Below are 13888 nucleotides of genomic sequence, written 5' to 3' on the forward strand. Positions count from 1 at the left end.
CACCATTTGAGGACTACAATCAAAGATCAGCAATGTGCCCTATGTCTGCAAAGGAGGAGTGCTTTAAAAAATGAAGCAGATTTTTTAAAACAAATCTACAAAAATTTAAAGAACGGACAGTGTTATGTATGATTTTTATACCAAAACTCAGGGCTGTGGCTGAATAGTTCAAGTTATTTTCTGCAAAATGGCATTCTGTCAGTCCTAAGTAAGAGCCCTTCTGTGAAGTGTTGAGAGATATTGTTCAACCTGCCAATGTTGTGAACCAAATCATGTGAGCAGGGTGCTAAATGTTTCACATTCACCACTAGTACAAGAGATCTGCCTCTGGTGTTCACACTCATATGAAACATAAAAAGTAGGTAGAAGCAAGTCAGTAAATTCTTGGGGATGAGAGATAAGAGCGTGCAAAGCTTTCTTCTTGGCTAGTGGGAGTTCACTTTTCAATGCCAATTTATTTGCTGGAAGGAAGAAAATAGAGAAATGTTTTTCTGAATGCTTACTCTTCATGTAGCCTTTGATGATAACCACATACCCCCTCTGAGAGGATCTCCTTAATACGTAAGTGCTCTAGAAGGGCTACATTTAAGTTGGTGGCTACAGTGACACTCTTGTATGTCAAATAAGCCGGGCACCTGACAGTTTGGTCTTTATAATCGAAAACCTACAGTCCTTTCTCTTTAGAGGTGGATAGTTGAGATATGCTGGAATATGCCTCTGGTGTAGGTGAACAGAGACCTACACTGCTGCTTGCTGGTATTTTGATTAGGATTCTGGCACCTGTTAGCCTGAAAATTTAATTTAATGTTCTACGTGCACATGTTTATCCAATCTCTGTTGATGGCATTCAGAGCAGATGGCTGCTTTCTCCTGAAGCTCTGAGTGTGTAAGACTGGATTGATTAATGATATTTGTCTGCAGCTTTGATTTCCTAACTTTCTTTGCTGTTATGGAGCAAATACTGAAAGAGTGAAAACTGTACCATGAAGGAATGGGTATTGTTAGTGGCTCACAGGAGCTTCATCAGGTAGCAATGAGGAAGTGCAAGGAGCCAAGCTTTCAGCATTTTCACGAGAGTTTAATGTCCTGGTCAGTGAGCAATACAATACTTTAAAGGAGGCAAAAGGACTGAGCCAGGCCTGTACCCTCTGTTATGTTATGATAGGATTTGAGGCACTCCTTTTACATTTTTTTCTACTTTACATTTTGAGTTAATGAAAGATGCCATCTTGCAAGCACTAAAAGTACAGCAGCACTACATTTAGCAACATAGCAGATACAATGTGGGCAGCAGCTGTATCAGATTCCCTACTCTTTCTCGGAAGTGCCCTTCAACCAGGATATAAAGGGACAATGTCGGGAGATGCAAGAGGAAATCTGTTTCCATGCTCAATCAGTCATTAGCTATATTGCTGACATTGCATACAAGAAAGTCAGTTGTGGTTGTACCAGTATCTGTATGATTTGAACACCTATTCACTTTGATTTGGATTTAGACCACCTGCTCATTCTACTTAGCAGCCATCAGATAGGAGCTAGTGATGACCTGGGCCAAATTCAGCTCAGATGACATGCAGATGAACAGCTCTGTATTTCATTACCAGTACCCTATGCCATTCAGGCCCTTTCTTTCTCTTGTGTATTTTAAACTGCATTTCAGTTGCTAGTAATTCTGGTCAGAGTTTCTGATTTATCTCCATTCCATCCAGATTATTATGCACTTTTACTATTATGTACTAAAGTTTTATTAAACTTAACAGCTCTCAGATTCTTCAGAGTTCTAAGGGGTCTTGGGTTCACAATGGAAAGTGAAATCTGAGTGATACTTCTGAATGAAAAATCCACCAGTGACTCATTTGTGTGTTTAAAAATAAAGTGAGCACAGCAAATAGCGTGACATCAGTTATTCTGCCAAAAATCATTTGTCATCTTCAAGGTGTAGTTGCAAACTTAAAAGGTTCCAGGCCCATCATGTTTTAATTTTCTACTGTCGGGCATTCCTGGTCCTTACAAACATCCAGGACCAATGACTTAGTCTCAAATTAAAGCATTGTCATCCAGCATGAGATATCCTCTCTCCTAGAACTGGAAGGGACCTTGAAAGGTCATCGAGTCCAGCCCCCTGCCTTCACTAGCAGGACCAAGTACTGATTTTGCCCCAGATCCCTAAGTGGCCCCCTCAAGGATTGAACTCACAACCCTGGGTTTAGCAGGCCAATGCTCAAACCACTGAGCTATCCCTCCCCCCCGAGACTTGAGACTTGAGTTCGATTCCTCATTCAGCCACTGACCTGCTGTGACGCTGGGCAAGTCACTTCACCTCTCAGGGCGTGTTTCCCATACCTTCCTTTGACTTTTTTCTGTTCAGATTGTAAGCTTTTTTAGACATGGACTGTCTCATGTCTGCTACAGTGCCTAGCACAAAAGGACAGTATCCTATAGGGTCTACTTATACCGTCATACAAAATAATAGTAATAATATAAACATTGCTATTTTTAAAAGTTTTTAAACATTCGATCCTTTTTTTTTTTTAACCCTGTCAGCCATGTTGATGGGTTACTGTTGTCATACTTTCCTGAATCCTTGAAAGGAAAAATCCTACTAGTTTGTTAAAACATATTATCTTTTTGTTAAGACTGCTAATATCAAATTGGCATATACTATAGAGCCCTCTCTCTCATTATAAATTAAGAAACGGGGCATAGTATAGCTCTCTGGTCAACATCTGTCCAGAATGGCATCTGTAATTTCAGGAAGCAGATAAAATTGTAGAGTTGTTGCTTAAGAAAATTCTTTATTTAGGCTCCTAAATATAAACGTCAAAGAAATGTCTGCAGCAGAGTTTTGAATATACTCTAAAGTTCATTTATTAGCCCCACCTGCTGGTTATACTATATTAATAGATTAAGAAGATATTTTAAGATCAAACGATTTAGTTCTAGCTGGTTGAAAATTCTTGAGATATTTATTTATGAAACAGACATCATTACTGTTGAGACATTCAAAATATTGCCCAACAATTTCCTTAGCAATTCATGTTGTTCACTTTGGTAACTTACCTGCAGTAACATTCGCTTGCGTCAAATATCCTCCAATACTAGCCAGGCTTCCTCCTCTTTCCTTAAAAAGTGTGAAGAATTAGGCATACCTTTTAGTTTTCCCATGGCTTCTATCTTCTAGATAAAATTTCCTGACCCAGTGAAAAGTGTCACAAACAACTTTCATATAAACTAGTGAATAGAGGTGTTGCTTTTTATAACAATTTCAGATGTGAACAAGTTGTTTACTTTAAAAAATTTTGCAGTGTTGAAAATATAATGCTGTAAAACTTTCAGGCTGGCACTAAACCTACAGTTTACTCTGAGTTCCCTAATGTTTCTGTCCTGATGATACAAAGAAATGGCAGAAGTATTTTTAATGCCTAAACCAGTGGTCTCCAACCTTTTTACGCACAAGATCACTTTTTGAATTTAAGTGCAACCCAGGATCTACCCTGCCCCTTCCCCAAGGCCCCACCCCACTCACTCCATACACCCCCGTCACTCGCTGTCCCCCACCCTCACTCACTTTCGGCAGGGAGTTGGGGTTTGGGAGGGGGTGCGGGCTCTGGGCTGGGGCCGAGGGGTTCCGAGTGTGGGATCAGACTCCAGGCTGAGCCCTGAAGCAGAGGGTTGGGATGCAGGAGTGAGTGAGGGGTGCAAGCTCTGGGAGGGAGTTTAGGAACAGGAGGGGGCTCCAGGCTGAGGCAGAGTGTTAGAGTGAAGGAGGGGGTATGGGGTGCTGGCTCCAGGAGGGAGCTCAGGGCTGGGGCAGAGGTTCAGGGTGCAGGAAGGGGGTTCAGGGTGCAGGAGGGGGTATAGGGTGCTGGCTCCAGGAGGGGGGCTTCAGGGCTGGGGGTTGGGGTGTGGGAGGGGTGCGGGCTGCTCCCAGGTGGCACTTACCTCGGGTGGCTCCTGGCCAGCGGCACAGTGGGGCTAAGGCAGGTTCCCTGCCTGCCCCGGCCCCACGCCGCTCCCGGAAGCGGTCAGCACACCTGTGCGCCCCGGGGGGGGGCACATGACTCCGCTCACTGTTCCTGCCTGCAAGCACCGCCCCCGCAGCTCTCATTGGCCGCAGTTCCCCGTTCCTGGCCAATAGAAGCTGCGAGGGCGGTGCTTGCAGGAAGGAACAGTGTGTGGAGACCCCTGCCCACGCCCCCTCCCCTTGTCCCCCTTCCCTCCCACCCCAGGGCCACGGTGGCCACTTCCAGGAGTGGCGTGGGGAACAAAACAAAAAAGGCTCTTCATATTTATTCAGCTCCTGGTCACCCAGCAAGTGATGGTTGAATTGTAAAAGTTGGCACCATGGAATAAAGTATCATATTTTAATTCTTAGTTTACCCTTTTTCCAGCTTTGCTCTTAGATATGCAAGACAATTTTTGCTGCATGTTGAAGCTCAAGAGCTTGCTTTTTTTTTAATTCAGTGCTCCTCCTCTGTTCCTTCACATGATGTTACTTTTCTTCTGTCTAGACATATCAGTTCTGTGCTTTGCACTTAAGTGCAATTCACTATGTATTTGTTTTATTTAAGCACTATTTTCATATATGGCACATGTCCAGGCTGACTTTCTGTGCAAACTATGATGATCGGTGGTCTGATTCTAATCATACTGCCATTAGAAAGAGGGTTCCACTACACAATAATTATTTTGCTCCAAAAAATTATTTAAAAACAAAAATTTCAATTAATATAGTGTGCTGCATTTAAGTTTCTTACATAAACTCTTCAAAAACTCACATCACTTTTAGAACATGAATACATGTACCAAACAGTGTTCATTTAAGAATTATCTGTTTTGGCAACAAGTTGAATTTGAAGTTAAGCACTTGTGCATCTATATTTGCAGGATTGGGGTCTTGAATAGCAAATTTAGCAAGTCAGATAAATTTTCTTGGCGTGACAAAATATAAACTTGAGTTCAATATCCTATTCAGTTTCCTAATTTAATTTGATAAATGCATTGTGTGGCATTATTTTTAGCCTTATTTTAGGTTTCATGGATTATATTATTGCTTCAGGATTTTTTTAAATTTTGTTTTTAAATTACTGTTACTAAATATCTCTGTGTGACCATATCCTAGGAGTATGGCCTGAAGGATCAGATGGGACGGATATAAATGCTCTTGTCAGATCCCATAATCGAAAGGTGATAGCAGTTGCTGATGATTTCTGTAAGGTCCATCTCTTTCAGTATCCCTGCTCCAAGCCAAAGGTAAGTTTAGACTACTCTGTGGGGTGTATTATAGGCAGGGTCGTAGCAAATGTTACAGTCGCCTGACACTTCCCCTTATAAGACCCTGTTTTCATTTGCAACTTTGGCAAACTTTAATCATTTGGGGTGAAATTTTCCATGCCAGATGGTTCCGCTATTTGTAAGGTGGGTCCCCACAGCAGATCCATCCCGTGCACTGAATGAGACAGGAACTCTGTCAAAATAATAGTGTGTAGGAAGAGAATAACTTATTTATAAAATAATTTTGTTTGCCACTTGGTGGCAAACTAAATGTGTTGCTGGATGTTTTAAAGTTATCTATTTTTTTTAAAGTCTGTATCTGGCCCTTTCCAAGTACAGATTTCATGAGGACATTATAGCCAGCCCAAACGTGGAAAAGTTTCCTACAATTTGGAATGTTTACAATTCAGTAATAATACTCAAGAGAAAAGTATATCTTTAGGGGGGTGGGAATTGAATGTAGATTGGTGTATATAAATTATTCTTTGGAATACTCCAACAGATATTTCAGTTGTGTTTTGATATTAACAAATAACAGGAAAAGATTGTGACAGTTAATTCCTCCCTCTCTCTCTCTCCTTCCCCCCCCCATTTGTTTCAATAGGCCCCCAGTCACAAATACAGTGCTCACAGCAGTCATGTGACAAATGTCAGCTTTACACATAACGATGGTCACTTGATTTCAACTGGAGGGAAAGACATGAGTATTATTCAGTGGAGACTTGTGGAGAAGATAACTTTGCCACAAAATGACATTGTAGTAGAAATTGGTACAACCAAAGCACCCATCCCTGCCAATGAAAGTGTGGTAGAGTCCCCTGCACCTCTTTCACAATCATTTGATGAAATGGCACAAAATGAAAGCCTAACCGACAGCTCTCTCACATGTTTGGAGAGCAATTTGGAGCAGACTGTGGAGGCCAATGAAGAGCAAAGTGAGGAGCAAAGTGAAGGGAGCAGTCTGGATCCAGGTGAGCCAAGCTACGAAGAACCATCTAATGAAACAAGTGAGGAGCAAAGTGAATCCACTGTTACTGAAGACCAGCAAGATAATTCACCAGTGTCTTAACACTTCAAACTCAGATGGTCTTTATTTTCCATTGGTGTGTGTGCTTTCATAAAAGGGAGAGGGTTTAAATAGGGGAGGGGGAATAGCTGAGATTTATGCCCACTCCAGCTGTTGGGTTTCAGTGAGATTTTTAGTCTGATTTTGTTTCAATATGTGAACTATCCCAAGGGCCCAGCTTGACAGTTTATGTCAAGAACTGGTCAAAGTTAGTAGTGGGACATGACCGTAGGTTCATTTTTAATTCTGAAATTGCTGTCAGGAAGTGGCATGATGTAAATACTGGAAAAAAGGTTAGTTCTAAGGAAAAGCTGAAATAAACCACTTTAATCATGTGAAAGTGTTTTCTGGAAGTACTAACACCAAACAGAAGCACTGATTAAATACCAGCTGAATAATACTATGCTGTTTTTCCAGGTGCATAAAAAAAACTGAAAAATTAATTTTGTGGAGCTGTTCTTTCTTTTTTAATGAAAAAAAAGAGGAAAAACAAGAGAATAATGCCATGTTCATGAAACTGCCTTCTTGATCTAACACATATGCAATTTTCTAACACTACTAATTCCTAATGGAGTGTGGACATGCTTGCAGTCTGTCTGCCCTAGGTGCTGCTCATTCTAAGGCAAATCATATCAAGGAACAGTTTTTATTGATCCTTGTGTATAGTCCTATTTAATCCTAGAACTTTAACCAAACATCGGTTTGTTTATGAATTATTGGCAACCTAAAAGTTGATTAAAATGTAAGAGGCAATTGTGTTTTCAAAGAATTGCTCGCCTTGATATTTTGAAACTCAAGAATCTTTATATTGACCTTGATGTGAACAGAAGAGAATGCATGACAAGAAAACAAAAGTCTGATGGTTCTAGGGTTAAACGTAGGCTTCAAGCAGAAATCGTTCCCTTACTACTAGGAGGAATATAAATATAGTTAAATTGTTAAATTGGTGCTTGGCATTAGTATAGTAAGATGTTACCTTTTCCCCCCCTATTTTGGGGTGACTTTAAGAATCAATAAACTGCAAATGTTTTTTTACTGGCTCCTTTAGCAGTCATGATAATATCACAATAATTTAGATAATGTTGCGTATTTTGAGATTTCCTCTCTTTTTTTTTTTTTTTTGGTGATTTTTCTCTCGCCGAGTTGCTGTAAGCCATGCAGCTCTTATGTGGCTATACCTGGCCAGTTACAGGATATCATGGCATTTGTTATGCATTTGGAAAGTAAACATTTTTTTTTTTTTTTACAAAACTTGTCAGACAGCTACAATTGTTTCTTAAGTACATAAGTTTCCTACATTAAAAAGAAAAAATAGATTACTGACAAATATGCATTTCCTATGTACTTGTTTATATTTTGATTACATAGAATTTTTTTAACTTGCTGCATCGTGCTGATATTTTAGGTTTTAGTTAGAAAGTCTTGTTTAGAAACTTTGGATGAGTTCATAAGTCTTAAGTGTGCGAGCGTTTACGTGATTGTGCCATTCCAAAGTGCATCAAAACTGTCATTCCCTTTCTAGTATCTTCTCAGGAGTAATGCTACAGATCAGGTATTTAGTCATCATTTGGTAAGATCAGAAAACTCAAATGGACTCCCAAAGGATATTTAGAACATTTATATATCTATATAAAATATCCTCTTGTTTACAACAGTTCCAGAAAACCTCAAAATAGTTCTCTTCAAATGAAGGGAGATGTGGATTCCAAGCAACCCAACTGTTTAAACTGTGCTCTGTACATAGTATTTTATTGGAGAGCTCTAGTGTGTCTGACTTACAGTTTTGCCAAATAATAGTGACAGAAGATAAAGATCAGCTCATCAAATTATATGGTTTCAAATGAGGAATATGCTGTAAGGTGAGAAAATAATTCTAATAAAGGATAAAGGTTTATCAAAGCTAGTGAGGCACTGAGCTCTCTCTATCATTTTTATGAACTCCACATAAGCAACACATGTCATTTTGAAACATCCATCACTTAGGGGTTGCCATGTAAAGTGAGAGTTATAGTTGTGATATTCTTGTGTTGTCGTTCAAAAGACTCAACTAATATGCAAAAAGCCTTACAGCTTTCAATTGCTGGCAACTACTGTTTAACCGATAATTAAATCTGTGATAATGGATGGAAATGGGTGGGATTATGTCACTGTAGATGTTTTAGACAAATAATTGTGAATGAAATATGATTCAGAGTGTTTCATGTGAAGATGTTTGAGCCATTTCTATCTATCATGCATTCCTGTCTCATGGCAGAAAATTTTGAAGATTAAAAAAACAATAAAATAATCAAAATAATACATTGTCTTTGTCTTTCAATATAAGTGCTGATTCCTTTATATACATATTAAATGTCAGTTTTCATCAGATCCCTTAATGTGTTTATCAGATTATTTTTTATTTCTTTCTTTAATACCTTCTTGTCTCTGACTAATGCTTTTGCTGGTAACCCTCTTCCTGGCTACTAAAGGGTACCTATTCACCAGGAAAAACAGGAAATACTCCTACTACTCCAAATGACATTAATGTGAGCGGACTTACATTCTGCTCATTGCTTTGGGAAATGAACCCCTAAGTGGTTGGGGTTTAGACGCATACAGTGTCTCCATTCCATTGATGGACTAATAGGTTGGCAAGACCCCAGTATAGCAGTTGATTAAGGAGATTACAATACTGGGGAGAATATTGTTGTGCTTTACTGGACTCTACACAGACTTTATGCCCTGATGTTGTTTATTGAAACACTACCAGGAAATTTAGAATGTGTCCTACTGAAAGGTGCATGAAGGTTTAGTGTTGTATTTTGGATATAATGTAGTAAGTAAGCAATCATGCTTTCACTTCACTAATGTCATCATCGTGGGTCAATATTGGGGAGCTGGTAGCGACCCCTATATATTTAGATTGCCTTAACACTTGCCGCCATTAAAGATTCTTGTATTTTTTGTTTTTTGTTTTTTTTAAAGAATCTGTAACATCTCTGTTGCTTGCTGCAGACCTTTGAAATTCAGGAGAGAGAAGAGAAGGGCCTTTTCTTTGTCCCATGAAATTCCATTCAAGTTTGACGGAGATATCAACTGCAGGCCAATCTCCCGCCAACCATCCTCACTGCGGACATAGCACTTGGCACCAGCTGCCCATTCGTGATAGTGGCTTTCTGATAATGCCAGCTAACATGCTTTGTCCTGTAGCTCAAGTGTTAGGTGTCTGTTCTGGGGCTGAAGGCTCATGGTTCAAACTCTGCTGATGGTTCACAATGGAGGGGCACAAAGGGTTAGTTGCACTTAATTAATTTTTTTTTAATGTAGGGAATTGTATTTTAAAAATCTACATTAAAAACATTATTTAGGTTCAAGTCAAGTCCTTGAAAGTTAGGAGATGCCAGGTTTATGGATGCCTGTGCAACCTTAATTTGCCCCCTTTGTATTTATGTATTATGGTACATCCTTTAAATAAGTGATCACATATATCTTTTTCTACAGAACCCTTGCCTTATTCAGTGCTCAGGATAGACACAGAAGGGAAGGAAATTTAAGGTGGTACGGGCCACTGTGAATCTGACATTTCTTAACTTTTGAGTACTTGACTTTACAACCTAAATAATGTTATTCTAACAGTCTTTGTATATAATATATATTAAGATGCAGCATTGTATTTTCACTGGTTCCCACAATATAATGCACACATTCTAGTTTTAATTTAATTTAGAAAATTAGGCCAAAATTCAATCTTCATGTTAGGCTGATGTAACCCACTATTCATTGTATTTTGTGTCTTGCTCTGTGCCCAATCTACAGCTGATGTGAGTGTGTTACGGCCCACAGCTAAAGAGCTTTTGACTGTTGGAGATCCCTGGTTCAAGTGTCAGCCAAGATGGTGGTGTCATAAGTGAAGGTTTGTCTGGGATTTGAACTGCTGTGGGCCACAAATGCTCGGTATGAGCTTCCTCAGGGGAAGCATGTAACTCACTAGTCAGTGTGTGTTACCTGTCCCCCTTGTGCCCAGGCCATGGAGGATGTGAATGTGTTACATCTGTCAGCCAATGTCTGCCTCTTTAGCCTATGCTTTCACTTCTGGACATCCCCAGTTCAATCCCTCGTGTCTGCCAAAATGGCGACTGTCATACTAGGTTAGAAAGCTTCCCTTCCATTTCCAAATATATTCTTTTGTGAAGAAACATAAACTAGTAAGTGTTACAACGTAAGCAGCATTGGTGATTCAATAGGTGGCACTTTTCTTCAAGTCAGTACTGAACCAATGCCCATCGTGCTGAGGGCATCACTTGTGCTAGAGAGTGTCTTCCAACCCGAGATATAAGGCTTGGACTCTGTACGTCATAAAATATCCAATGGCACCTCTCCGAATAATGGAGTTGCCAATCCTGGTGTCCTAAATTCCAACTTGATATATACAAATCTATCATAAGTGTGTGTGTGGGTGGTCCCCATTACCATAATATCTGAGCATCTCAAAAACTCTCATATTCATCCTCACAACACTTCTGTGAGATAGGAAAATATGATCCTCCTCGTTTGACAGATGGGAAATAACACAAAGAGACTAGGTAACTTGCCTAGGTCACACAGGGTTATTACAATCTGCCTACCAAAATTTGCAAGTAAATAGAGTAGGGAAATCCTGTCTCCATGGAAGTCACTCGGTGTCTTGCCATTGACTTCATGGCAAATAATCTTCACTTACTCTCCTAAACTGCTATTCAAACTTGCTATACGTCGTTGACACACTTCACCCCAGTGGTTCATGAAGAGATCTTTATGTAACCATTACAGGGCTAATTAACATTGGAATCTACACATGGAAGTTGCTATTTGGGTATATTTTACCTGTGTAATAATTATCTATGTATGGTCTATGGATGTTTTTTGGTAAACTTTCTGTATAATGCAAGTATGTGTCTTAATACTGAAAACTCAACCAGCTTGTTTGTAGCTAAGTTACACTTTCATTGGAGCTAAAATAAATTGTTCACTAACTTCCTGAAAAATGGCCAAGTGCTGTTTTCTGGCATATGCGTTGTATAAGTCAGTAAGGCAGTACACTTTGCCTTCCTTCTCCACTGCACTTTCTTAGAATTATTCCCCTTTCCTGAGTCAAATCCCAATTTAAAATACACCTTTCATAAACCTACCTGTCTGATGTTTCAATCTGTGACTTGCATAATTTTGCTTGCCCACTCGTCCAGGATGAGTATTTCTGAGTATAGAGTATAATAATGGTAAGTGAGCAGAGTTTGTGCTGGGTCAGAACATTTTCATGATAATTTTGGAAGGCGTTTGTGTGCAGTAGGAATTGTGCATGCAGAGTACAGTCTAATGTGTTTGTATAATACAAAGAAAAAGCTATTTAAACGTAACTGCTAAGATACATGTGAAACAAATATCAACAGTCTACTCTTGGTGTAACTACTCTGTCCTACTCAAATGTTCCCATATTGCTTTTGTCATGTACTCCATGGTAGGTTGTGGGGTGGCTACTAGCAGGTCAGGCTTCAGTACCAGATTGGGACTGTCTACAGAGCTTCCATCGTGAAGAGAGATACAAGAGATGTAATTTTAATGTGCTGCCAGGTATGGCTGTTACCCGCTCAGGTAAGGTATGTTTGTTGTTTTGGGGTTCATCCCAAACCAGTAAGAGGCTGTGTCATCTCCCCTGCAACTCCAGGTGCCTTAAACGTTATGCTGCTGTGGCTCACAGCCCTGACACCAACAGCCAGACTACAAGCAGGTCACATCCTGGCTTCCACTGCCTAATTACTTTGGCAGAGTGACCCTACCACCCACCAGTCCCAACTTTCCCAAAAAATGTCTGCTCTGCAGTGTCCAGCACTCTTGACTGTAGCACTCACAGAATCTTACTAAGTTTGTTGCTCTTTTGAAGAGACAATACACTGCAGTTCATTTACTGAAATGGGGCTTGACAAACACTCTTATTTCAATCACAGCACTGAATTGGTTTATAGTAAAACAAGTTTATTTAACAATTAATATATGGAGATATACCTATCTCATAGAACTGGAAGGGACCCTGAAAGATCATCAAGTCCAGCCCCCTGCCTTCACTAGCAGGACCAAGTACTGCTTTTTGCCCCAGATCCCTAAGTGGCCCCCTCAAGGATTGAACTCACAACCCTGAGTTTAGCAGGCCAATGCTCAAACCACTGAGCTATCCCTCCCCCTTATCTCCAATAGGATTAAGTGATACCAAGTAAAAGGAATAAAGATAGAAAGTGTTAAAGCAAACAAAAGTAAAAATACACTTCTACGACCAAAACTGAAATTCAGCAAGTTGCAATCTTTGCCTAAGCAGGTTTCTCACCTCAACTCCGTTTCCAGAGACTTCAGCCCCTTTGACTGAAGGATGCAACATTCTGTGATTTCAAGAGCTCTGGGTCCTTGAATCCCCCAAGCGATAGATACCTATGGCGTTCTCTCTACTTTCTTTTTATAGTCCAGTAAATTTTTGAAATTTAGTCTTTGAAAAGTAAGCCCATACAAAGCTGCTCTCTCCTGCTGGGGTGCAGGTGCCATGCTGACTTCCCAAAGTTCATTGACCCTGTTACAAGAGGCAGGAGGGCTTCCTGCTGTTCTTCCCTTCTGGTTGACTTCCCACCCCCTGCTGATTTGTATGTAAATGGGGCTCCCATTGTTTCAATTCCATAATGCTCAATTTACATTGGAGACAGGTAGATAGCTGCCTTACCTCCTGTCTGGGAGAAAACCTGTTTCACCCTGTGTTTGGTCACAGACTTTAAAGCATAATATACAGAGGACTTCATACCACCAGAGTGAAGAGCAGAATCTTCAACAAAGCCTATCACACATATTAATTGGCATGTTCAATGCTCAGATACGATGATGATAGAAAAATGTACTGCATGCTATATGTGCTTCAATACCTGGGAGAAGCATGAGTTCATCATAGAATTGGAACCTGGACTCTTTGCTTTTCAGGTCTCAGATCAGACTTCTTGTGCTTGAAAGTAATTTTTTATGATTTATGGTATTGCCTGATGTTTTCTATATAATTTGTATAAAAATGGTGTTTGCAAATTTAGATTATCCATATCCAGTTCTACAAGTACCAAGTGTACTTTAGTAATATAAAAAATTAGTTCTCATTTGGGGAATGGGTGGGGAAATAACCTTTTATAACATTTTACGAGCGGTTCCTTATATTATGACGTTATTGCTAATACATCAAAAGGGTCAATTCTTCTTCTAAAAGGATACCCCAAGGAATCCTGTCTGGACATTTCTGGAGCAGGAGCAAAGCAGCATGCACATGATCTGTCTCTGGTTGTCAACTAACCAGATGAGATTTGTACAACATAGTTATAGCAGGTATAGAAATTTGTAACATCTGCCACCTGACAGCCCTAATGCTAAATCTGCAACCATGACTTAGGCAGATTTTTTATCTGTTTTTATACATAGGCCACAAGACTTCTGCGTGGACCTTCCTTAAAATCTGCTGGTTTTAGAATAGAACGTCATATTGAGAAATATGTAAAAGATTAGAAGGAGCCTTAA

At 39.8% G+C, this 13888-nt stretch overlaps 1 protein-coding gene across 3 annotated transcripts in view; it reads left to right on the forward strand.

The window, feature by feature from the left end:
* EML4 (EMAP like 4) overlaps positions 1 to 7446 on the forward strand; it is a 266824-nt gene extending 259378 nt beyond the window's left edge. For all 3 annotated transcript variants that reach the window (XM_026652568.2, XM_026652569.2, XM_026652567.2), the window contains exons 23-24: positions 5123 to 5253; positions 5879 to 7446. In XM_026652568.2, the coding sequence (XP_026508353.1) occupies positions 5123 to 5253; positions 5879 to 6343 (596 nt within the window). In that variant the 3' untranslated portion in view covers positions 6344 to 7446. The remainder of the gene's footprint in view (positions 1 to 5122; positions 5254 to 5878) is intronic.
* Positions 7447 to 13888: the final 6442 nt, after the last annotated feature.

The sequence above is a fragment of the Terrapene carolina genome, unplaced genomic scaffold (genome assembly GCF_002925995.2).
Source record: "Terrapene carolina triunguis isolate 2854851 unplaced genomic scaffold, T_m_triunguis-2.0 Scaffold120, whole genome shotgun sequence".
Classification (NCBI taxonomy): Eukaryota; Metazoa; Chordata; order Testudines; family Emydidae; genus Terrapene; species Terrapene triunguis.